Source organism: Vicia villosa, linkage group LG5 (genome assembly GCF_029867415.1).
Source record: "Vicia villosa cultivar HV-30 ecotype Madison, WI linkage group LG5, Vvil1.0, whole genome shotgun sequence".
In the NCBI taxonomy this organism is placed as follows: domain Eukaryota; kingdom Viridiplantae; phylum Streptophyta; class Magnoliopsida; order Fabales; family Fabaceae; genus Vicia; species Vicia villosa.
In genome coordinates this window covers 13472912-13500543 of record NC_081184.1, presented here as the reverse complement: position 1 = coordinate 13500543, position 27632 = coordinate 13472912, and the positions used below count along the sequence as shown (strand labels likewise).

Sequence of the window (27632 nt, the reverse complement as noted above, 5' to 3'; positions counted from 1 at the left end):
AAAGGGAAAACAGTTTTAAAAAAACGAATAAACACTTTGTTGTCGTCGGAGAGAAATACTCAGCCATTGATCTTGAGCATGAGAACAAACAAGTTCTTTGCATCGCAAATGAAAGAAGGGCTCCAACTCGGATAAAATCAACGAGTATGCCACCAGCTCTCTCACGCGGAAAAGATCTCGTTATTATCAATCAATTTCAAAATCGTGGGGTATAACCACTCGTTTCGACAATTAACGGTGTCTAAACTTTTTGAAGAAAAGCCACTAAGGGCAAAAGATATTTTTTAAAGAAAAGGTTTTGAAAAGGTTTGCAAACATAAGAAGGTTTTTAAAAAGAGAGAAGATTTTGAAAATTAAAGAAGGGGAGGAGATGAAGAGGCTAACCTAGTGCATAAAATAAAAGCTAAGGAAAGAAACGGTCTAACCAAATTAAGAAGCCAACACTTGACATTAAGAGTCAAGGTAGATTTCCCATCCTTTGGACTTATCAATACCAACACATTAACACTTGGGGATCCATATGAACTTATTATCTTAGCACCACTTTGCATTAAGCACATTAAGATTCTGACGAAAATCGGGCAGAGTAACGGCTGTTTTCGGGTAAAATCCTTATCTCAATGCCTTGGAATTAACCATCAAGGGCTTTCAAGGAAATACTTGCACATACAAACAGACAACAATCCAATGCCAGACAGACAGAATAACAGCAGAGTAATAATAAAATAAGAGTCCAGAGGCACTAGGTCCATAAGTCCGAATCTCCAAAATGCTAGGGATAGTAACCAATAGTCCAAAGAGAGCCTTATGTGTTTTTTAGATTTTGGTTGTTTATTAGTGTTTTAGCATAAAAGTAAAGTATGGTCCAAGTGGGCAAAGAGAAAATAGCGGAAACATAAACATAGTGTCCAAATGGACAAAGAGAAAATAGCGGAATTATAAACGTCCAAATGGACAAAGAGAAAATGGCGGAATGTAAATATGATGAAATGATAAAATAAAGCAATAAAGCGAGAAATATAAAGAGCGGTATAATAAATTGCGGAAATTAAAGTTAGTTGTTAGATGTTAAAAACAACCATCTTGAAACTTGTCAAGTATGTTATCAAAATTAGTAATGAAGATCGATGGTGAGTGAAGGATGTACTCGGATTTAAAGTTAACGGAAACTTATCAGAAGCTTGATAAAATCATAGCGACTACACGATAAATTTCCATAAGTCATAAATCAACCGCATACAATTCTCTTCCAGATTTGATCTTTTATCGAATCGGGACAAATGTAGGAGAACTCTCCATGTATCAAGATCATCAATCAAAAGAAATAAAAAGGAGAAGAAGAAATGATCTAGCCTTTATCAAGAATCCATAGAATTCTCAAGATATTAAGACTTTCATCGATCAAAAGAAAATAAGATGAAAAAAGATAAGAATGAAAACAAATTGATCTAGTCTTTATCAAGAATCCATAGAATTCTCAAGATATTAAGACTTTCATCGATCAAAAGGAAATAAGTTGAAAAGATAAGAATGAAAACAAATTGATCTAGTCTTCATCAAGAATCCATAGAATTCTCAAGATATTAAGACTTTCATCGATCAAAAGAAAAATAAGATGAAAATAAGAATGAAAACACAAAAGATAATCAACTCACACTATCATTAATATCATTCATCCATTTTGGTGGATTAGGTCATTTCAAACCTATCAACACCCTAGATCCAATGATATTAATGAAGTGTAGGAAGAAGGAAGCCAAAACAAGCATAAAAAAGGCAAAAAAACACATTCTGCCAGCAGGAAATCGATTCACCTCTGTAGGAAATCGATTTCCTGAGTGCGGAGTTCAAATTTTGAAAAAAAATAAGGTGGAAATCGATTTCCTACAGAGGGAAATTGATTTCCTGCACATAGCATTCAAAAAATCAGCATTAGGAGGCATAAAACTTGACTTAAGCAAACATACAAACACCTTATGATCACACATCAATTGGAGCACGAATTTTCCATCAATTCACCATCAAATAGGACCAATATAGCATCAAAGATGCATCACACATAAGCACAAAAGAATCACATTATGATGGATGAATAAAGATGAAGAAAATTACCAAATCTTGAACAAAACTTAGATCTACTTCAAGAATCACTAACACAAATCTTGATCTCTCAACAATTGAAGAAAAAAGAGTGAAATGGATGGTGGTTTAGCTCAAAGTTTGTGAGGTTCAAGATGTGACTCACAAACTTTATGAAAGAACAAAGAGCTTTGGTGAATTTGGTAGGGATGAGGAGAGAAATTGCAAGGGGTTTTTTGGCTCTCAAAGCTTGTGAAATGAGAGAGTAGAGGTCTCTATTTATAGAATTGGAGCAAGAGTAGTGGTAGTTTGGTCTTTTTGCATTTGGTAATTAACTTGTGTTTAATTGGTGATTAAAGTGGTATTTAAATGGTAAGAAATGGTAAAATGAGGTTTAAGTGGGTTTAATGAAGGGATTAATTTTGATGAGGTGGAAAATTGGTAAAATGATCAAATAAAAAGGTGCCAAAATGATGTCAAGCTTCCCTCCTTATATTTTTTGAATTTCGCCTTAAGGAAATCGATTTCCCTAGGAGTGAAATCGATTTCACTCTGTTCCAGAAGAGAAATTGGCGCAAAATACACTAGGGAAATCGATTTACTCAGGAGGAAAATCGATTTCATGCTGTCCAGAATGTGATTTTGGTGAAGATTGCTGCAGGGAAATCGATTTACCCAGTAGGGAAATCGATTTCATCAGTCAAAAATGTGAAAAATGCCTTGTTTATTGCATGTCTTGGCTTGGTACCTACAAAACAAAAGCCTACAAAGAAATAAAGCAATGTTTTTGGTATTTGGGTTAGTATAATAAATAAAAAGCTAAAAGTGCTTGATGATTCCCCTCAAAGGAAAAATGATACCTCAAGATTGTGATCTTGATTGATGATTGAAATGCAAATGATGTATGATCTTAGGGTCAAAAATTGGGGTATGACAATGACCTTCTTCTTGTCAAATCTTCTGTCATCAGAAGATTCTCCATGTTCAAATCTCTTTGAACTTCTGAAGCCTCTAAACTTCCTTTGCTTGCTCTTCCAGAGTTGGTTTACCCTTCTGGAGATCATGGACAGTTCATCTTCTTCTTCAGATTCTGATTCTTTAGGATCTTCTTCTCTAGCCTGAAAAGCGTTAGTGCATTTTTTGATATTTGATTTTAATGCAATAGACTTACCTTTCTTTTGAGGTTCATTAGCGTCAAGTTCAATCTCATGACTCCTCAAGGCACTTATGAGCTCTTCCAAAGAAACTTCATTCAGATTCTTCGCAATCTTGAATGCAGTCACCATTGGGCCCCATCTTCTGGGTAAGCTTCTGATAATCTTCTTTACATGATCAGCCTTGGTGTAGCCTTTATCCAGAACTCTCAATCCAGCAGTCAGAGTTTGAAATCTTGAGAACATCTTCTCAATATCTTCATCATCCTCCATCTTGAAGGCTTCATATTTCTGGATTAGAGCAAGAGCTTTAGTCTCCTTGACTTGAGCATTTCCCTCATGGGTCATTTTCAATGACTCATATATATCATAGGCAGTTTCCCTGTTAGATATCTTCTCATACTCAGCATGAGAGATAGCATTCAGCAAAACAGTCCTACATTTATGATGATTCTTGAAAAGCTTCTTCTGATCATCATCCATTTCTTGCCTCGTAAGCTTTACGCCACTAGCTTTCACTGGATGTTTGTAACCAACCATCAGAAGATCCAATAGTTCACCATCTAGACCAAGAAATTAACTTTCCAGTTTATCTTTCCAGTATTCAAAGTTTTCACCATCAAATACTGGTGGTCTAGTATAACCATTGTTACCATTTCCATTGTACTGCTCAGTGGAGCCAGATGTAGATGTGTGTTCATCACCAGCCATCTTTTACTGAAGCGTTTTTCTCTTCCTGAATCTTTTCTAAACACGGTTAAGTGCTTGCACCTTAGAACCGACGCTCTGATGCCAATTGAAGGATAGAAAAACACTTAGAAAGGGGGGGTTTGAATAAGTGTAGTCTTAAAAACTTGAACGATAAAAATAAACTGCACAGTTATTTTTATCCTGGTTCGTTGTTAACTAAACTACTCCAGTCCACCCCCACGGAGTGATTTACCTCACCTGAGGATTTAATCCACTAATCGCACGGATTACAATGGTTTTCCACTTAGTCCGCAACTAAGTCTTCTAGAGTATTCTGATCACAACTTGATCACTCCAGGAACAACTGCTTAGATACCCTCTAATACTTTCTAGAGTTTCCTGATCACCACGTGATCACTCTAATTACAACTGCTTAGACACAAGCTAAGACTTCCTAGAGTATCCTGATCAACACTTGATCACTCTAGTTACTTACAAATTAATGTAATCAAATAAGAGTTTTACAATGCTTCTTAAAAGCTATAATCACAACAGTGATATTTCTCTTAACGTTTAAGCTTAATCTCACTAATATATTACAACAGCAATGTAGTGAGCTTTGATGAAGATGAAGTTTCTGAGCTTTGAATTGAACAGCGTTTCAGCAAGTTTTTCAGAATAATTTCGTTCAGAGTTGTTGTTGTTGTTAACCTCGCTTCTCATCAGAACTTCATACTTATAGGCGTTTGAGAAAATGACCGTTGGATGCATTTAATGCTTTGCGTGTTCCGTACAGCATTGCATTTAATGTTTCACGCTTTTATCAACTACCTCGAGCCTTGTTCACGTTGTGTCTACTGACGTTGCCTTTAATAGCTTCCAACGTTCCTTTTGTCAGTCAGCGTAGCCTGCCACCTGTACTTTCTTCTGATCTGATGTTTGTGAATATAATATTTAAATATCATCAGAGTCAAACAGCTTGGTGCATAGCATCTTCTTGTCTTCTGACCTTGAAGTGTTTCTGAGCGTGATACCATGAGAACTTCAGTGCTTCTGCTTCTGATCTCAAGTTCTTCTGATGCTTCCATAGACCCATGTTTTGATTCTGCCTTGACCATCTTCTGATGTCTTGCCAGACCATGTTCTGATGTTGCATGCTGAACCTTCTGAGACAAAGCTTCTGAGCACTGATTTGTGCATACTCTTTATATATATTTCCTGAAAGGGAAATTGCAATGTATTAGAGTACCACATTATCTCACACAAAATTCATATCCTTGTTATCATCAAAACTAAGAATATTGATCAGAACAAATCTTGTTCTAACAGATTTCTCCGATCATATCAATGCCCCACATTGCAAAAGGCCAAAGGGCAGTCAGAACATTTAGGGGAACAAGAGGTACATGTACTTTGTCGGCGTATATCTGGCATTTGTGGCATGTTTTAGAATGTTGGTGACAGTCAGTTTCCATAGTAGACTAGTAATAACCTGCTCTCAGAATCTTTTTCGCCATAGTATGTCCAATAGAATGGGTTCCAAAGGTACCATCGTGCATGTCTTCCATGATTTCTTCAGCTTCCTTCTTGTTCACACAACGAAGCAGGGTTGAATCATGATTGCGCTTGTATAAGGTTCCATTGCTCAGAAAGAACTTGGATGCGAACCTTCTTAAGAATTTCTTGTCATTGATGGATGCCCCTTCAGGATACTCTTGAGTCTCGAGGTATCTTTTTACTTCGTGAAACCATGGTTTTTCTTCAACCTCATCAGTAACTATCTCGTAACAGTATACTGGTTCGTCATATCTTTCAATAATAACTATAGGAGCCTCGTTGTCCCATTTGACCTTGATCATGGATGACATAGTAGCTAACGCGTCTTCCAGTTGATTCTCCTCTTGGGGAATGTGTTCAAAATTAATCTCTTCGAAGTGTGGAATTAAAGATAGCACCAAATCTTTATAAGACATGAGATTAGGATGCTTCGTGTCCCATTCTCCTTTGATCTGACTAATTACTAGGGCTGAATCCCCATATACTTCCAAGAACTTGATTCTTAAGTCGATAGCAGCTCTGAGTCCCAAGATACATGCTTCATACTCAGCCATGTTGTTGGTACAGTCGAAACATAGTCTTGCTGTGAACTGTAACACCCCTCTAATAACCCGCGGCAAATAAACAATTATTAAATCAGAGTAACATCTAGAGAGGCATTACAATTCATAAATAGTGAAAACACACGTCAGCATAAGTCATGCATTTACTGAACACCTGAAATCATAACTCATTAATCAAATCCATGTTCTACGCAGCGGAAATACTTCATCAAGTTAACATTATATCACTAATGTATCAGACTTCAACCAAAATAAATAAATATAGAGTTACAATCAATTTTCCAAAACAAGCGTTCCCAGTGTTACAACTACCAGAGCATGACACCTGACACTAACTAAAACACTGACTCATGAGCTAATCCTCACCGAGTCGAACAGCCGCTATCCTCAATCTGAAAATGACAACATGTAAGGGTGAGTCTCGTCATAATTACCAAATGTTATAAGGTTATAAAGCAATAACACGTCACAGTTGCATCATTCACCCAAGTGTTTCATAAAACAGACATTCAAACAAGTCAACAACAATCAACACATCATTCAACATTCACAACACTGGAATACATCCAATCATGTTATAAATTATGCATATGAATGAACTGACACTATGCATGTGGTACCAACATCATCCAACGGGACTAACCCCTGACCGATCCACATCATCCAGATACGGCCCTGCCAGCACAGATTCCACACAATGGGAATCATGCCCTTCACTGATCCAACACCCCTTATGGATACAGTATCATCAATGAATATGAATGAATGCAACATATATAACATACTTATACCAGCATCATCATCATCACCAATATCATCATCATCCTCATCAAGTATGTTCATATATATTAACATCATTCAATCACCATTCTATCATCACCACATAGAAAATATACATGTATTTTTCACCAATCATCATAATCAATAAGAAATAGCACACATGTATTCTCATCATTCTAAAACCAATCATTCATCATCATATAGATTATTCTATAAGGTTCATTTAGCCCGAAACGGTGTATCAAATGGACCAACGGTTAAAAAGTTATGCTTCTTTGAACTTTTAAAATATCTCAAAAACACAAACAGCACGCGGCGCCATCACCAATTTGCGGCGCAAACTGAACGTCCCAAAAATCCTTGGCTCTCTGCCAAGATATTCGCGGCGCAAGCACCCTCACGCGGCGCGGAACGGGAAAAAGTCACGCCTTCGCGGCGCGAACACAGGTACGCGGCGCGACCTGAGCGTATCACAACTTCCTGGCATTCTGCCCACCTGTTCGCGGCGCCAACCCTATGCACGCGGCGCGAACCGGCGATTTCAGAAACCCCAACCTGCAAAAAACAGCATTCTATGCATTCCAAACACACCTAATACATACCAGTGCGAACACAGAGAAATAGAATGCACAAACAACACAAATTACGTCTCATAATACACCAATTACACATCAATTGAGACCATAACAACGCAGACATCATAGATTCAAGCATAGAGATCAAACATCATACAATTGACTCAATCCCTAAACCTATCATATGACTCAATCTACCTGAATTCCACATCTATTCAGTATTATCAACCCCTAACCCGATAATAGATGATAATCAGATAAGTCCCCCTTTACCTTAGACAAATTTCTTGATTCTTGGTCTCTCCCTCTACCGTTCTCCTTCACGTTCCTCGTTCCTCAAACTTCTGTTCTTTCACGTTCTTTCTTTCTTCCCAATTCCAATTATTTTATGAAAAATAATAATAATAATAATAATATTAGTAAAGGGCCTTCTTATCTCACACCCCCCTTTTTACTAATTCTCACATGGCCTAAATGCCATAAACCATTATTTATTCATTATTTTTCACAAAATCCTTCATAATTCTAATTATTAATTCAATATTCTTGATTAAATTAATATTAAAATTATACGGGCGTTACAACTCTCCCCCACTAAAAGAGTTTTCATCCTCGAAAACATACCTCAGGTAAAGAGCTCTGGATAAGAATCCTTCATCTGGCTCTCTAGCTCTCAAGTAACATTTCCTTCAGCTGGTCCTCCTCAAGCTACTCTGACTAAAGCTATTTCCTTGCCACGCAATTGCTTCAGTCTTTTATCTTCAATTCTCACAGGTAACGTTTCAACCGTTAAGTTGTCTTTAACCTGCACATCATCCACTTGGATCACATGGGACGGATCCGAAATGTATTTCCTCAATTGAGACACATGAAATACATCATGTAAGTTGGCAAGCATTGGCGGTAACGCAATACGATAAGCCACTTCTCCACTCTTTCGGAAATTTGGAATGGTTCAATGAAACGCGGAGTCAACTTCCTTGACTTCAATGCCCGACCAATTCCTGTCATAGGAGTAACTCTCATAAACACATAGTCTCCCTCTTGAAACTCAAGTGTTTTCCTTCTCCTGTCATGATAACTCTTCTGACGACTTTGAGAAGTTTTCATCTTCTCCTGAATCATCTTAATCTTCTCGGTAGTCTGTTGTACAAATTCTGGTCCAATCACGGCACTCTCACCAGATTCATACCAACACAACGGCGTCCTACATCTCCTACCATACAAAGCCTCAAACGGAGCCATACCAATACTCGAATGATAACTATTGTTGTAGGTAAATTCAATCAAAGGCAGATAACTATCCCAAGTACCTCCTTTTTCCAACACACAGGCACGTAACAGATCTTCTAACGACTGAATTGTCCTCTCAGTCTGTCTATCCGTCTGCGGATGATAAGCATAACTCAATCTCAGCTTAGTACCTAAAGCCTTCTGCAAACCTTCCCAGAACTTAGACGTAAACCTCGGATCTCTGTCTAACACGATACTTGAAGGAATACCATGTAGACTAACTATCTTCTCGATATACAACTGAGCTAGCTTCTCCATTGAATAGTCCATTCTCACCGGTATAAAATGTGCAGACTTAGTCAACCTGTCTACCACGACCCAGATAGCTTCACAATTCTTGACAGTTTTCGGTAAACCCGACACAAAATCCATTGATATGCTATCCCACTTCCACTCAGGAATAAACATCGGTTGCATAAACCCAGACGGTTTCTGATGCTCAATCTTTGACTTCTGGCAAATCAAACAAGAGTACACAAACTCGGCAATTTCCTTCTTCATTCCCGGCCACCAAAACAACTTTTCCAAATCATGATACATCTTGGTAGCACCAGGATGAATACTCAATCCACTACGATGTCCTTCTTCTAAAATACGCTTTCGGAGTTCGGCAATATCAGGGACACAAACTCGGTCACCAAACCTCAGTATACCATTCTCATCAATTCTGAATTCACCACTCTTGCCTTGGTTAATCAGAGTCAACTTATCTATCAACTCAACATCATCTTTCTGACCCTCTCTGATCTCTTCAAGAATGCCACTAGTCAGCTTCAACATACCCAATTTAACACTAGTAGGAGTACCTTCACATACCAAACTCAAGTCTCTGAATTGTTCAATCAAATCCAATTCCTTCACCATTAGCATATACATGTGCAAGGTTTTCCTACTCAATGCATCAACAACAACGTTTGCTTTACCCGGATGGTAATTCAAACCAAAATCATAATCTTTCAGAAATTCTAGCCATCTTCTTTGCCTCATATTCAACTCTTTCTGGTCAAAGAGATACTTCAGACTCTTATGATCACTGAATACCTCAAATCTCGAACCATACAAATAGTGTCGCCACAACTTTAAAACAAAGACTACAGCTGCCAGCTCCAAATCATGAGTCGGATAATTCCTCTCATGCACTTTAAGTTGTCTCGACGCATAAGCGACTACTTGTTGATTTTGCATCAATACACCGCCTAAGCCTATCAGTGATGCATCACAATAAACCACAAATGATTCTGTCGGATTCGGCAAAATCAAGATAGAAGTACTAGTCAACCTCCTCTTCAGCTCTTGGAACCCCTCTTCACATTTTGCATACCAAATAAAAGCTTGTCCCTTCCTGGTTAGTTTAGTTAACGACAATGCTAACTTTGCAAATCCTTCAATAAACTTTCTGTAGTAACCTGCAAGACCAAGAAAACTACAAATCTCTGACACTGACTTCGGAGCTTCCCACTGAGACACAACTTCTATCTTTGTAGGATCAACAGCAATACCATTCTTAGAAATTACATGTCCCAGAAAACTAACTTCCTCTAACCAGAATTCACACTTCGACAGTTTGGCAAGAAGTTGCTTCTCTTTCAACAGCTCTAACACAGTTCTGAGGTGTTCAGCATGTTCTTCCTCATTCTTAGAATATATCAGGATATCGTCTATAAATACCACCACAAACTTGTCGAGATAAGGATGAAATATCCTGTTCATATACTCCATAAAAACACCAGGTGCATTAGTAACTCCAAATGGCATTACAGAATACTCATAATGTTCATACCTTGTTCTAAAAGCAGTCTTCTGAATGTCATCAACTTTCACGCGTATCTGATGATACCTATAACTCAGATCAATTTTACTAAATACCCGCGCTCCAACCAACTGATCCATCAAATCATCAATCCTCGGTAATGGATACCGATTATTGATAGTAACCTTGTTCAATTGTCTGTAATCTACGCACAGCCTCATCGAACCATCTTTCTTCTTTACTAGTAACACAGGCGCACCCCAAGGAGAAACACTAGGACGAATAAATTTCTTCTCTAACAATTCTTCTAACTGCTTCTTCGTCTCAGCCAACTCAGACAGTGACATACGATACGGTGCCATCGACACTGGACTAGTTCCCGGAATTAAATCAATAGAGAACTCCACTTCTCTTTCCGGCGGTAATTCATTCACATCTTCTGGAAAAACTTCTGGAAATTCACACACCACAGGTAATTCGCTACTCGCCACTTTTTCTTTCACATTCATCAATGCGAACAACATAAATACTGTTGCACCATCTCCGATAGCCTCATTCACCTGTCTAGCTGTCATCTCCAGATTATTCGTACTAACCTCTTCAGGAAAAATTACCGTCTTCGCAAAACAGTTGATATGAACACGGTTGAATTCCAACGAGTTCATTCCCAGGATTACATCAAGTTGTTTCAATGGGAGGCACACTAAGTCCATCCCAAATTCTTTGCCAAAAATGTCAACCGGACAATTCAAGCATGCAGACGAAGTAGTTACTGAACTCGACGCAGGAGTGTCAATAACCATACTTCCATTTATGTCAGATATCTCAAGATTTAACCTCATAGCACAGTCCAAAGAAATAAAAGAATGAGTTGCTCCAGTATCAATAATCGCAACTAAAGGTGTGCCATGAATGAAACACGTACCTTTAATCAATCTGTCCTCTGGAGTAGTCTCTGACCCGGTCAAAGCAAAAACCTTTCCTCCCGATTGGTTCTTCTTTGGTTTGGGACAATTAGGACTGATGTGACCCTCTTCACCACAGTTGTAGCAAGTTACAACCCTCTTCTTGCAGTCAGCAGCAATATGGCCCACTTGGTCACACTTGTAACACTTCTTCTGATCAAGCTTGCACTCGTTCCTACGATGCCCAATCTCTCCACAGTTATAGCATCTGATGCGAGCACTGGAATCTCCCCCACTGGGTTTCTTCCAATCAACAGGTTTACCTCTACCATATGGTTTACCTTTGTCCATAGGCTTCTTACCCTTTTTGTCAACTAACTCGCGAGAGTGAGATGACTTCGGCTTGATGTTATCTTCCTCAAAAATCCTGCTACAATCCACTAAGTCAACGAACCTACGAATCCTCTGGTACCTAATACCCTGCTTAATCTCATCACGAAGACCATTCTCGAACTTGACACATTTCGAGAACTCACTGGCTTCGTCGTTGTTGTAGTGCACATAGTACTTTGCCAGTTCCACAAACTTGGTAGCATACTCTGGTACAGTCATGTTACCTTGAACCAACTCCAGAAATTCCACCTCCTTTCTGCCCCTGACATCCTCAGGAAAATACCTCCTCAGAAATTCCCTTTTGAATATAGCCCAAGTAACCGCTATACCACCGGCATCCAGTTCAGCTTTGGTTGTCAACCACCAGTCATCAGCCTCTTCAGACAACATGTGAGTACCATATCTCACCTTCAGATCCTCGGCACAATCGATGACTCTGAAGATTCTCTCGATCTCCTTAAGCCACTTCTGAGCACCTTCAGGATCATGCGTGCCCTTGAACAATGGAGGATTGTTCCTCTGAAAACTGTTCAGTTGCCTGTCAGCACCAATCACAACTCCAATGGCATTTCCTCCCAGCACACCAGCAATCATGCCCAGAGCCTTAGCGATAGCATCATCGTTTCTTCCTCCTCTTCCAGCCATTGTTCTTTTTAAATCACAACCAATTTAATCAGAACAGGAGTATCGACAGTTAACTCTTACTAGTCGCATACACAGGAAAGCAAACTGACACTAAGACTCTGGTCATAACGACCGACTATGCTCTGATACAATTATTGTAACACCCCTCTAATAACCCGCGGCAAATAAACAATTATTAAATCAGAGTAACATGTAGAGAGGCGTTATAATTCATAAATAGTGAAAACACACGTCAGCATAAGTCATGCATTTACTGAACACCTGAAATCATAACTCATTAATCAAATCCATGTTCTACGCAGCGGAAATACTTCATCAAGTCAACATTATATCACTAATGTATCAGACTTCAACCAAAATAAATAAATATAGAGTTACAATCAATTTTCCAAAACAAGCGTTCCCAGTGTTGCAACTACCAGAGCATGACACCTGACACTAACTAAAACACTGACTCATGAGCTAATCCTCACCGAGTCGAACAATCGCTATCCTCAATCTGAAAATGACAACATGTAAGGGTGAGTCTCGTCATAATTACCAAATGTTATAAGGTTATAAAGCAATAACACGCCACAGTTGCATCATTCACCCAAGTGTTTCATAAAACAGACATTTAAACAAGTCAACAACAATCAACACATCATTTAACATTCACAACACTGGAATACATCCAATCATGTTATAAATTATGCATATGAATGAACTGACACTATGCATGTGGTACCAACATCATCCAACGGGACTAACCCTTGACCGATCCACATCATCCAGATACGGCCCTGCCAGCACAGATTCCACACAATGGGAATCATGCCCTTCACTGATCCAACATCCCTTATGGATACAGTATCATCAATGAATATGAATGAATGCAACATATATAACATACTTATACCAGCATCATCATCATCACCAATATCATCATCATCATCATCAAGTATGTTCATATATATTAACATCATTCAATCACCATTCTATCGTCACCACTTAGAAAATATACATGTATTTTTCACCAAACATCATAATCAATAAGAAATAGCACACATGTATTCTCATCATTCTAAAACCAATCATTCATCATCATATAGATTATTCTATAAGGTTCATTTAGCCCGAAACGGCGCATCAAATGGACCAACGGTTAAAAAGTTATGCTTCTTTGAACTTTTAAAATATCTCAAAAACACAAACAGCACGCGGCGCCATCACCAGTTCGCGGCGCGAACTGAACGTCCCAAAAATCCTTGGCTCTCTGCCAAGCTATTCGCGGCGCAAGCACCCTCACGCGGCGCAGAACGAGAAAAAGTTACGCCTTCGCGGCGCGAACACAGGTATGCGGCGCGACCTGAGCGTATCACAACTTCCTGGCATTCTGCCCACCTGTTCGCGGCGCCAACCCTATGCACGCGGCGCGAACCGGTGATTTCAGAAACCCCAACCTGCAGAAAACAGCATTCTATGCATTCCAAACACACCTAATACATACCAGTGCGAACACAGAGAAATAGAATGCACAAACAACACAAATTACGTCTCATAATACACCAATTACACATCAATTGAGACCATAACAACGCAGACATCATAGATTCAAGCATAGAGATCAAACATCATACAATTGACTCAATCCTAAACCTATCATATGACTCAATCTACCCGAATTCCACATCTATTCAGTATTATCAACCCCTAACCCGATAATAGATGATAATCAGATAAGTCCCCCCTTACCTTAGACAAATTTCTTGATTCTTGGTCTCTCCCTCTACCGTTCTCCTTCACGTTCCTCGTTCCTCAGACTTCTGTTCTTTCACGTTCTTTCTTTCTTCCCAATTCCAATTATTTTATGAAAAATAATAATAATAATAATAATAGTAAAGGGCCTTCTTATCTCACACCCCCCTTTTTACTAATTCTCACATGGCCCAAATGCCATAAACCATTATTTATTCATTATTTTTCACAAAATCCTTCATAATTCTAATTATTAATTCAATATTCTTGATTAAATTAATATTAAAATTATACGGGCGTTACATGAACAGGGTGTGTCCACCTGCGGGAGAGATAATTACATCTCCAATACCATTACCAAGTGCATTCGAAGCTCCATCAAAAACCATAGTCCATCGGGATCCTGGTTCAGGTCCTTCATTCGGGCCAGGTTGTTCATAATCAGTAATAAGCATAACATCTTCATTTGGAAATTCAAAACTCATAGATTGATAGTAGTCTACAGCTTGTTGGGCCAAATGATCTGCCACTACACTTCCTTTGATTGCTTTCTGTGTTGTATATTGGATGTCGTATTCTATCAGTATCATTTGCCATCTTTCTATTCGTTTAGAGAGAGCGGGTTTTTCGAACGCATACTTGATAGGATCCATTCTAGAAATCAACAAAGTGGTATGGTTCAACATATACTGTCTCAGTCGGCGAGCAGCCCATGCCAAAGCACATCAAGTTTTCTCGAGCAGTGAGTATCTCGTTTCACAGTCGGTAAACTTTTTGCTAAGGTAGTATATTGCATGCTCTTTTCAACCAGACTCGTCATGTTGCCCCAGTACGCACCCCATCGAATTCTCTAACACTGTTAAGTACATAATTAGAGGTCTTCCTTCAGCAGGTGGTATAATGATCGAAGGTTCTTGCAGGTACTTATTTATTTTGTCAAAGGCTTCTTGACATTGGTCGTTCCATTTCACTACTTGATCTTTCCTCAACAACTTGAAGATTGGCTCACAAGTAGCGGTCAGATGGGAGATAAATCTAGCAATATAATTCAGACGTCCCAAGAATCCTCTAACTTCTTTCTCGTTTTGTGGAGCAGGCATCTCTTATATAGCTTTTACCTTTGCAGGATCGACTTCGATACCTTTACTACTAACAACGAAACCCAGCAGCTTACCAGACCTTACGCCAAAGGTGCATTTGTTCGGATTTAGTCTCAACTTGTACTTCTTCAACCTATCAAACAACTACTGCAAATGTACCAGATGTTTTTCTTCAGTGGTGGACTTTGCAATCATATCAGCTACATAAACTTCTATTTCTTTGTGGATCATATCGTGGAACAAAGCTACCATCGCACGTTGGTATGTTGCCCCAACGTTCTTTAACCCAAATGGCATGACCTTGTAACAGAAGGTGCCCCAAGGCGTAGTGAAAGTTGGCTTTTCCATGTCTTCGGGTGCCATCTTGATCTGATTATAACCTGAGAAACCATCCATGAAGGAGAACACCTTACATTGCGCGATACTATCAACTAGAATATCGATATGTGGCAAGGGAAAATCATCCTTAGGACTTGCTCGATTCAAATCTCTATAGTCTACACACATTCTGACCTTTCCATCCTTCTTGGGTACGGGTACTATGTTGGCAATCCATGGCGGATAACTCACTACTTTCAGGAACCCAGCGTTGAATTGTTTCTCGACCTCTTCTTTGATTTTCTGAGCCATGTCAGGTCTGCTTCTTCGTAACTTCTGTTTAACCGGGGGACTATTTTCTTTGATCGGTAGACGGTGGACCACAATATCAGTATTGAGCTCAGGCATATCTTCGTAGGACCAAGCAAAGATCTCAACATTGTCTCGTAACATCTGAATCAATCTTTGTTTGACAGCATCCTCTAATTCAGCCCCTATCTTGATCTCTTTCTTTTCTTCGTCGGTACCTATATTCACAACCTCAATTGGCTCTTCGTGCGGCTGTATAGTCTTCTCTTCTTGCTCTAGTAATCTGGCAAGTTCTCTAGGCACTTCACAATCTTCCTCACCTTCATCCTCAGCTTGGGAGATCGGATTTTCAAAGTCATATTTAGCAATAGCAGAGTCGTTATCAATAGGATCCAGAGTGGATATGGATCTGCAGTGTATTATGTGGGTGTGTGTGAGAACACATAGCTATAAAAGTAAAGGAAAATAAAAGCGAACACACAATTTGAATACGAAACGTCCAATGTTTTATTGAATGAAAATATGCTTATGAAATTACAAGCCCTAACAATTTATGCGATGAAGGTGAATAACGTGTGTCTTGAATAAAATCCGAGGGTTTTGTCCTCCAAGATCATTGGGATTTGGGTTTTTTTTACAATTCTTTGCTTCATCAATATTCAGCCGTGCTTAAGGGATTGAGGAATCAGGGGTTCACTCAACAAGGTAGCAACAATCGGAGGATAGAGAAGGAAGAATTGGGGTCACGATATTGCGATCAAATCAGCTGAGCAGAGGGTTTGAGAAATGAATAGGGTTCTCAACAAGGTAGCTACAACCAGAGGTTTATCAAAGATCGATGACACACTTGGTTCAAATCGAATCAAGGGAAGAGAAGAATATTGTTTCAATTTTCTACATTTGTAGTTGATTGTGGGTAACATTTCTTCTATTGTAAACACTTTGCAATTCAATACCATATATCCTAATTCTAAGTTTAGAATTAGGGGCAGACGTACCCTACGCAAGAACGACAGGGGGGACTGCCTAAACAAATTGTGTGTTACTTTTCCTTATTGCACTTTAATTTCTTTTAGCATAATTTGTGTTAGTGTGAGTTGTTAGAATTTGGTGAATTTTGCACACCAAGTGTTTGACAAAATTACACACACAAATTATTGTTGTTACGTTGATATAGATCATTGGTAGTAATATTCTAAAGTGACACAAGTAAGTCAATTGATAAAACAAAACGTTGATTCATTTTTTCATCACTTCGGTTTAACATATCCGTTCTTTTCAATAAAGGATTGTTTGTAGACGATTTCAAAATCCGGAAAGCTTTCGCTTAAAATTTAAAATGCGCAAAAAGTAAAACAAGGGATCTATTCAACCTCTTTCTAGATCCGTCATATCGTCTAACAACAAGTTGTCGTGTCAGCCCAAATAAGGAAACTTATGCCTAACTAGGAGAGCCCATATCACATATAATAAAAAATAACGACTACGAGCTCGAAGAGTTGAATGTACGACTCATCCCAAGAACACAAAACTTAGTTAACTTGAGAATTTATTAAAGTCAGTCATTTTCTATTACCTATTTTGAATAAAGTGAAAGGCATTTAACCTCCAATGTACAAATTCTTTTAAAAACTAATTATTACCGTACTCACATAAAGTTCATATAAATGTTGAACTTTCAGTAAAAGATCATTGTCGCCCTAAAAGGCAGTGTTAATATTGGATTTTCATTTGAAGTTCCTTGCATCTAGGGGTGGAAAACGGGCCGTCCGCCACCTTCCGCGCCTTAAGCCCGCCAAAAAACGAGCGGGGCGGGCATGCCCGCCAAGTGAAATGGGCATAAAAATCATGCCCGCCCTGCCAAGATGGCGGGTTGGCGGGCGGCTGGCTTGGCCGCCTATATATATATATATATATATATATATATATATATATATATATATATATATATATATATATATATATATATATATATATATATATATATATATAATAGATTAATAGATTTTTTTACCTTTTAATTAAAATTTTCACTTATTTTTTAAAACAATTTTTTATAAAAGCAACTTTTTAACAAATTTTACTTAAAAAAATATTACATATATTTACAAATAAATATATAAAATAAACCATCAAGAATTGGAATTAATAGAATTAACTAAAAAATAGAGAATTTTAAAGGATGGCAGGCGACAGGCATTGGCGGGACGGGCTATGGCAGACGGTGGGTTTTGGCAGGGCGGACTTTAGCGAGCGGCGGGCCTAAAATATAAATCCAACCAGCCATTTTTTTGGCGGGTGTGCGAGCCGGTCCCGGCGGGCCACGACCCGTTTTGCCATCCCTACTTGCATCCCTCACATGCAATGTTAATGTTCGACTTCCATTGGAAGATCCTTACATCCAAGGAGCAACACTGATACATGGCCAACTTAAAAGTATTGCACGAGAGACTCAATTTAAAAGTCCCGCATAACTGATTCAACTTAAAAAGCTTAGCACGAGGAACTCAACTTAAAAAGTCTCGCTTGAGGAACACAACTTTTAATTCGAAGATTATTCTACCTAACTCATTTTCCAACAAGACGAACGAGACAAGTCAATTACTAAAATTAAGTTGTAAACGTTAACTACACCCATTTAAAATAGTGAGTTAATTAAGTCGTTCCGATAAATTTCAAAGATTATTAAAATACACATTTAATATTTATTAAAAAATTTAATAACTAATATCTTCCTATCAATTAAATTCAAAATTTAATTTACGTACATATATTTTTAATATTAATTAGTTTATAAAAAGAAATTTACTATATTTTGAGTAAGTATACATATTTAAATATATTTTTAATATTTATTAGTTTATAAAAAGAAATTTACTATATTTTGAGTAAGTATACATATTTAAATCTTTATTATATAGGAAGATATTAGTTTCACACAGTCGACCTGAACAATGTGTAGGTCGACCTGAGCTTCTGAAACTCACAAAACTGTCCATTTTTGTAATCATGAGTCGACCTGAACAATCTATAGGTCGACCCATGCACCTGACACGTCCAAAAATGCCAATATCTGTGATCCTTCATGCTTCCTTCTTTGTCCTATCGACTAGGGTTACTTCCAAGCACAAACGACACGTTTCTAGATCTCTTTAAGTGGCCAAGAGGTATCTTTGTATGGCTAACCAAATCAATGCTAGAAAGAAATTAAACTTGAGCCAGCTAATTCTAGGGTACCTTTATGAAAGTCTTGGCGAAGCAACAAATCTCATCAAAGACTACAAAACTGGATCTTCTCATCAATAACGCCTTTACTTGGAAGGAAAGCTTCAAAGGTGTCATTAAGCCATAACTGCAGTGGCCAAAAGGGTCCAGCAAAAAGAAGAGAAGAGGGTTTGAGAAACGATATTGGGATCAAATCAGCCGAGCAGAGGGTTTGAGAAACGAATTGGGTTCTCAACAAGGTAGCTACAACAGGAGGTTTATCAAAGATCGGTGACACACTTGGTTCAGTTCGAATCAAGGGAAGAGAAGAATATTGTTTCAATTTTCTGCATTTGTAGTTGATTGTGGGTAACATTTCTTCTATTGTAAACACTTTGCAATTCAATACCATATAACCTAATTCCAAGTTTATAATTAGGGGCAGACGTATCTTACGCGAGGACGACAAAGGGAACTGCCTAAACAAATCCTGTGTTACTTTTCCTTATCGCACTTTACTTTCTTTTAGCATAATTTGTGTTAGTGTGAGCTGCTAGAATTTGGTGAATTTTGCACACCAAGTGTTTGACAAAATTACACATACACAAATTATTGTTGTTACGTTGATATAGATCATTGGTAGTAATATTCTAAAGTGACACAAGTAAGTCAATTGATAAAACAAAGCGTTGATTCATTTTTTCATCACTTCGATTTAGCATATTCGGGTATTTTCAATAAAGGATTGTTTGCAGACGATTTCAAAATCTGGGAAGCTTTTGCTTAAAATTTAAAAAGCGCAAAAAGTAAAACAAGAGATCTATTCAACCCCCTTTTAGATCTGTCACATCATCTAACAACAAGCTGTCATGTCAGCCCAAATAAGGAAACTTATGCCTAACTAGGAGAGCCCATATCATATATATATATATATATATATAGAGCCTACGAGCTCGGAGAGTTGAATGTACGACTCATCCCAAGAGCACAAAACTTAGTTAACTTGAGAATTTATTAAAGTTAGTCATTTTCTATTACCTATTTTGAATAAAGTGAAAGGCGTTTAACCTCCAATGTACAAATTCTTTTAAAAACTAATGATTATTGTACTCACATAAAGTAGATGTATTGCCAAGTTCATATAAATGTTGAACTTCCACTAAAAGATCAATGTCGCCTTAAAAGGCAATGTTAATCCTAAATTTTCATTTGGAGATCCTTGCATCCCTCACAGGCAATGTTAATGTTCGACTTCCATTGGAAGATCCTTACATTCAAGGAGCAACACTGATACATGGCCAACTTAAAAGTATTGCACGAGAGACTCAATTTAAAAGTCCCGCCTAACTGACTCAACTTAAAAATCTTAGCACGAGGAACTCAACTTAAAAAGTCTCGCTCGAGGAACTTAACTTTTAATTCAAAGATTATTCCACCTAACTCATTTTCCAACAAGACGAACGAGACAAGCCAATTACTAGAATTAAGTTGTAAACGTTAACTACACCCACTTAAAATAATGAGTTAAATAAGCCGTTCCGATAAATTTCAAAGATTATTAAAATAAACATTTAATATTTATTAAAAAATTTAATAACTAATATCTCCATATCAATTAAATTCAAAATATAATTTACGTACATATATTTTAATATTAATTAGTTTATAAAAAGAAATTTACTATATTTTGAGTAAGTACACATATTTAAATATATTTTTAATATTTATTAGTTTATAAAAAGAAATTTACTATATTTTAAGTAAGTATACATATTTAAATCTTTATTTTGGCTCTAAAATTGGTAAGCAACATAAATTTCAAAATTCAAAATCACAAAAATCCTTATTCCATTTCAAATTTCCAGCGCTTCATCTTAATAAAAAATCACCAAATTCAATCCAACCGTTGAATCCAAAACAAATAAAAATCCCAATCTCTCTCTCTCTCTCTCTCTCTCTCTCTCTCTCTCTCTCTCTCTCTCTCTCTCTCTCTCTCTCTATAAAACCGATTCATTTCACCATTCTCTCTCTATTCTTCTCACCACCCTAGAAACCCTTCTTCTCCCCATTTTCGTTTCTAGGTCTTGTCTCAAACTTCAACATGCGTCAAATCCTCCACATCCAGGGCGGTCAATGCGGCAACCAAATCGGAGCCAAATTCTGGGAAGTCGTCTGCGCCGAGCACGGCATCGATCCGACCGGACGCTACACCGGCGACTCAGATCTTCAACTAGAACGGATCGATGTTTACTACAACGAAGCGAGCGGTGGCCGGTTCGTTCCAAGAGCGGTTCTCATGGATCTTGAACCGGGGACTATGGACAGTATCCGGTCTGGACCGTACGGTCAGATCTTTAGACCGGATAACTTTGTGTTTGGGCAGAGTGGTGCCGGGAATAACTGGGCGAAAGGGCATTATACTGAGGGCGCTGAGCTTATTGATTCTGTTCTTGATGTTGTCAGGAAGGAAGCTGAGAACTGTGATTGCTTGCAGGGTATGGTTTTTTCAACTTGTTCGGTAATTTAGGGTTTTGTTGATTTCTTTGATTTAGGGTTTTGTTGAACTCGTTTTGTTTTACTTTTGGAAGAAATGAAGTTGTAGTTAGTGTTGATGTATTCTTTTAGAGTCTTTTTGCTGACTGTGAAATGAGATCTGTGTTTCTGTTTTTGAAGTTTTGTGGCTGATTTTGAGTTGGTGTGTTTTTCGTATATAGTTGGAATCTTTCGTGCTTTGAAATTGCGAGTTAGGCATTTGATTTGTTTACTATTATAGATCATGGATTGCTAACTTCGTTGAAATTAGGTTTTAGGGTTCTTGATTTTGGTGTTTGCATGTGTTTATATGGGGTTTGATTTTTAGTTTCTGTGGCTGATAATGAAATGGGTGTTGTGTGTTTTGCCTGTGTGCTTGTTAACTGGTTTTGAATTTAGGTTTCATGGTTTTTGATTTGTGATTATTAGGGTTTACTTTTTTAGATTTTGTGGCTGAAAATGAAATGGGTGTGGTGTGTTTTTGTGTATGTGTGCAGGTTTTCAAGTATGTCATTCACTTGGTGGAGGAACTGGATCTGGAATGGGAACTCTGCTCATTTCAAAGATTAGGGAGGAATACCCTGACAGGATGATGCTCACTTTCTCTGTTTTCCCTTCTCCTAAGGTTTCTGACACTGTGGTTGAGCCCTACAATGCTACTTTATCTGTTCACCAGCTTGTTGAAAATGCAGATGAGGTTATGGTTCTTGACAATGAAGCTTTGTATGACATTTGCTTCCGTATTCTGAAGCTCAGCAACCCAAGCTGTAAGCTAGTTTGCTATTTCACATCTCAATGCATACCCTTTTCTTTACACTACTCATTTCTTGTGTGTTTCTTATAATTTTATTTGGAGTGTTTGCTTAGTAGTAATGTGTGATTTTCTATGTTGATGCAGTTGGTGATCTGAATCATTTGATATCAGCGACTATGTCTGGTGTCACATGTTGTTTGAGGTTCCCTGGTCAGTTGAACTCTGATCTCAGGAAGCTTGCTGTGAATCTCATTCCATTTCCTCGTCTTCACTTTTTCATGGTGGGATTTGCTCCTTTGACCTCCCGTGGCTCCCAGCAGTACAGGACTCTCAGTGTCCCTGAGCTCACCCAACAAATGTGGGATGCGAAGAACATGATGTGTGCTGCTGACCCTAGGCATGGACGTTACCTCACTGCATCTGCTATGTTTAGAGGCAAGATGAGCACCAAGGAGGTTGATGAACAAATGATGAATGTTCAGAACAAGAACTCATCATACTTTGTGGAATGGATCCCAAACAATGTCAAATCCACTGTCTGTGATATTCCTCCAACTGGTTTGAAGATGGCTTCAACATTTATTGGAAACTCAACCTCAATTCAAGAAATGTTCCGCAGGGTGAGTGAACAGTTCACTGCTATGTTCAGGAGAAAGGCTTTCTTGCATTGGTACACAGGTGAAGGAATGGATGAGATGGAATTCACCGAAGCTGAGAGCAACATGAACGACTTGGTTGCAGAGTATCAACAGTATCAAGACGCGACTGCTGATGAGGATGAGTATGGAGAGGAGGAAGGAGAAGAGGAAGATTATGGTCAACATGATATATGATTTTGAATGAAAGTTTGAGTATTAAAATCTGCTGCAACTTCATGTTGCTTTTTCAAACTAAGACTAGTTTTCTTATATTTCAATTACTATGTCTGTAAAATTGGTTTTGGTTTTGGTTTATTTGCTTTTATGTGTGACCAGTTGGTAGTTGAGTAAGACAGCTTAAACAATTCCTTTAAGTATCACTTTTGTTAGAATTAAACATCAATATTGATTCAAAATGATTGCCTTCATGAAATTCTATGAAATTTGGATGCTAAATTTATTTTTCATACTTTCTTCACATACTTGTTTTGCGTGTGTCATGTTCTTCTGATTTCTTTCCATAAATGATCTTTTTTTGAAAGGCTTGTTAAAGATCTTTTTCTGAGTGTACCTTTCATACACATTGTGTTCTCTTCTACCAAATTAATTGATACTTTTGTCATTTGATTGTCAATTTTTATAAGTTTCATGTCTACATGTATTATTATTAATTCACAAGTCTTTTTTAAGCAATGAATTTTTTGTTCCAATATATCTTTATGCAAACACTTCGTAAGGTGCATGCGTTATGAAACTTTATTTTCTTTTGGAGATTTTTTGTCTTAACGTGAAATATGATAAATACTAGAGGTAGGCTCACGGACACAATAGAAAATTCTAGATTTGAATCTTGGACAATACAGAAAATATTTAATTTTAATAATATTACTTAGAAAACCCTTTCTATATATGCTCGTGTGACATATTCTCAAAATTTCTATATACTATGATAATTATTAGATGAACCATAAAACGAATAAGTGATTGTTAAAAATAAAGAAAATTGAGAAATGATTAGTTTGGTCTCTAATTGGTGACATCAATAGTCTTTGAATGTACGCATTCCTACGCTAAATTGATTACACTATGAATTGAATGTACACATTCCTAAGCTAAAATGATTAATAAAATGATATGAATTGGTTGAATGATTGTTTGATTTTCTTTTTAATTGATTGTTTGATTTTTTTTTTTTAATTGGTGGTACTATTGCAATGTTTTCTCAAACGTCTGTTTTCTTAAGATAATCTGGCATAACAAAATAAGAGCTTATAAATTGACATAAGAAGTGTCTAGCATAAGCAAAAGAAGATAAGTAGCAACAACAGAAAAACATACAATCAAAAATCGTGTGATCTTGATCCAACGACCATAAGAATGCCGCATGTGTGAATGTCAAGAATTTTGATTGCAGTGAATCTGTTTTCATAAAACAATCATTCCAAAAACAACAAATCCTTAAAATTAGGGTAGGCCCCCAAAAAAGTTTTTTAGTTCCGCCACTAAGTTAGAGTCCAACTATTAATCCAACAAGGATATTTCAGTTAGAATCCACCATTAAAGATTAGGGATGGCAAACAGACCCAAACCTGCGGGGCCCACCCGCACCCGAACCCGAGTCAACGGATGAAAATCCGAGTTGACTGGGTTTGGGTTTGGGTGCCACCCGATATTTCGGGTGCGGGTTTGGGTAGTGTGAAACCCGCGTCCGAAACTCGAAATCACACCCGAATATATATATATATATATATTATGGAAAGTTGTAAGAAAATTGTAGGAAAAATATATTTTATGTATTTTGTTGCGGGTTTGGGTTTGGATGAAAAAACCCGAACTCAACGGGTGTGGGTGTTATTTTGTCACCCGAATAGCTTTTGAGTTTGGGTTCGGGTTCGGGTGGTAATTTCGGGTGCGAGTTGTTAGAACAAGATTTGTTCTGATCAATTATCTTAGTTTTGATGATAACAATAATATGAATTTTGCTTAAGATAATATGGTACTCTAATCCAATGCAATTTCCTTTTCAGGAAATATATATAGAGTATGCATAATTCAGCGCTCAGAAGCTTTGTCTCAAGGGTTCAGCATGCAACATCAGAACATGGTCTGGCAAGACATCAGAAGATGGTCGAAGCAGAATCAGAACATGGGTCTATGGAAGCATCAGAAGAACATGAGATCAGAAGCACTGAAGTTTTGATGGTATCACGCTCAGAAGCACTTCAAGGTCAGAAGATCAGAAGATGCTATGCACCAAGCTGTTTGACTCTGATGATATTCAAACGTTGTATTCACAAACATCAGATCAGAAGGAAGTACACGTGGCAAGCTACGCTGACTCACAAAAGGAACGTTAAAAGCTATTAAAGGCTACGTCAGTAGACACAGCGTGAACAAGGCTCGAGGTAGTTGACAAAAGCGAATAACATTAAATGCGATGCTGTACGGAACACGCAAAGCATTAAATGCACTCAACGGTCATCTTCTCCAACGCCTATAAATATGAAGTTCTGATGAGAAGCAAGGTTAACGATTCTGCACAAAACAACTCATATTAACTTGCTGAAACTCTGTTCTATTCAAAGCTCAGAATCTTCATCTTCATCAAAGCTCACTACATTGCTGTTGTAATATATTAGTGAGATTAAGCTTAAACGTTAAGAGAAATATCACAGTTTGTGATTATAGCTTTTAAGAAGCAATTGTAATACTCTTAGAATTGATTACATTAAGTTGTAAGGAACTAGAGTGATCGTGTGGATCAGAATACTCTAGGAAGTCTTAGAGGTTATCTAAGCAGGTTGTAACTAGAGTGATCGTGTGGATCAGTATACTCTAGAAAGTCTTAGAGGGTATCTAAGCAGTTGTTCCTGGAGTGATCAGTGTGTGATCAGAAGACTCTGGAAGACTTAGTTGCTGACTAAGTGGAGAACCATTGTAATCCGTGCGATTAGTGGATTAAATCCTCAGTTGAGGTAAATCATCTCTGCGGGGGTGGACTGGAGTAGTTTAGTTAACAACGAACCAGGATAAAAATAACTGTGCAATTTATTTTTATCTGTCAAGTTTTTAAAGCTACACTTATTCAAACCCCCCATTTCTAAGTGTTTTTCTATCCTTCAATTGGCATCAGAGCGCCGGTTCTAAGGTGCAAGCACTTAACCGTGTTTAGAAAAGATTCAGGAAGAGAAAAACGCTTCAGTAAAAGATGGCTGATGAAACTGCAAAGTCTACACCTGCATCTACATCTGGCTCTGCTGAGCAACACAACGGTAACAATGGTTATACTAGACCGCCGGTATTTGATGGTGAAAACTTTGAATACTGGAAAGATAAACTGGAAAGTTACTTTCTTGGTCTAGATGGTGATCTATGGGATCTTCTGATGGATGGTTACAAACATCCAATAAATGCCAGTGGCGTAAAGCTGACAAGGCAAGAAATGAGTGATGATCAGAAGAAGCTTTTCAGGAATCATCATAAATGCAGAACTGTTCTGCTGAATGCTATCTCTCATGCTGAGTATGAGAAGATATCTAACAGTGAAACGGCCTATGACATATATGAGTCTTTGAAAATGACTCATGAAGGAAATGCTCAAGTCAATGAGACTAAAGCTCTCGCTTTAATCCAAAAGTATGAAGCCTTCAAGATGGAGGATGATGAAGACATTGAAAAGATGTTTTCAAGATTTCAAACTCTTACTGCTGGATTGAGAGTTCTTGACAAGGGATACACAAAGGCTGATCACGTAAAGAAGATCATCAGAAGCTTACCCAGAAGATGGGGTCCTATGGTGACTGCATTCAAGATTGCAAAGAATCTGAATGAAGTTTCTCTGGAAGAGCTTATCAGTGCCTTGAGAAGCCATGAAATAGAGCTGGACGCAAATGAGCCTCAAAAGAAAGGTAAGTCCATTGCATTAAAATCCAATATCAAGAAATGCACTAACGCTTTTCAGGCTAGAGAAGAAGATCCTGAAGAATCAGAATCTGAAGAAGAAGATGAACTGTCCTTGATCTCCAGAAGGCTAAATCAACTCTGGAAGAACAAGCAAAGGAAGTTCAGAGGCGTCAGAAGTTCAAAGAAATTTGAACGTGGAGAATCTTCTGATGACAGAAGATTTGACAAGAAGAAGGTCATGTGCTATGAATGCAATGAGCCTGGACACTTCAAGAATGAATGTCCAAAACTTCAGAAGGAAAATCCCAAGAAGAAGTTTCATAAGAAGAAAGGTCTTATGGCAACCTGGGATGAGTCAGAAGATGATTCAGACTCTGAAGATGAGCAGGCTAACTGTGCGCTGATGGCGACAGAAGATGACGGATCAGAATCTACATCAGAATCAGATTCTGAAGAGGTATTTTCTGAACTTACTAGAGAAGAGTTAGTTTCCGGTCTAACTGAACTTCTGGAATTCAAGTCTCAGATTAGTCTCAAATACAAAAAGCTGAAAAAGCTATTTGAATTTGAAACAAAGAAGCTTGAGTTGGAGAATTCTGAATTAAAAGAAAAACTTTTAAAATTATCCAATAACGTTGGATCTCCTTCTGATTCAGAAAAATCCACTCCTAGTCTAAACCATATTCTGAAAGAATATGATTTAAGTTTCAGGAAGTTCTTATCTAGAAGTATTGGCAGAAGTCAGCTAGCTTC

The 27632-nt window shown here is 37.8% G+C and overlaps 1 protein-coding gene across 1 annotated transcript; it reads left to right on the top strand.

Moving 5' to 3' along the window:
* Nucleotides 1-21043: 21043 nt before the first annotated feature.
* LOC131601353 (tubulin beta-1 chain) lies at nt 21044-23392 on the top strand. The gene is made up of 3 exons (XM_058873136.1): nt 21044-21547; nt 22082-22351; nt 22483-23392. Exons 1-3 carry the CDS (start codon nt 21154-21156, stop codon nt 23169-23171), a joined length of 1353 nt encoding a protein of 450 aa, XP_058729119.1. The 5' UTR covers nt 21044-21153; the 3' UTR covers nt 23172-23392.
* Nucleotides 23393-27632: the final 4240 nt, after the last annotated feature.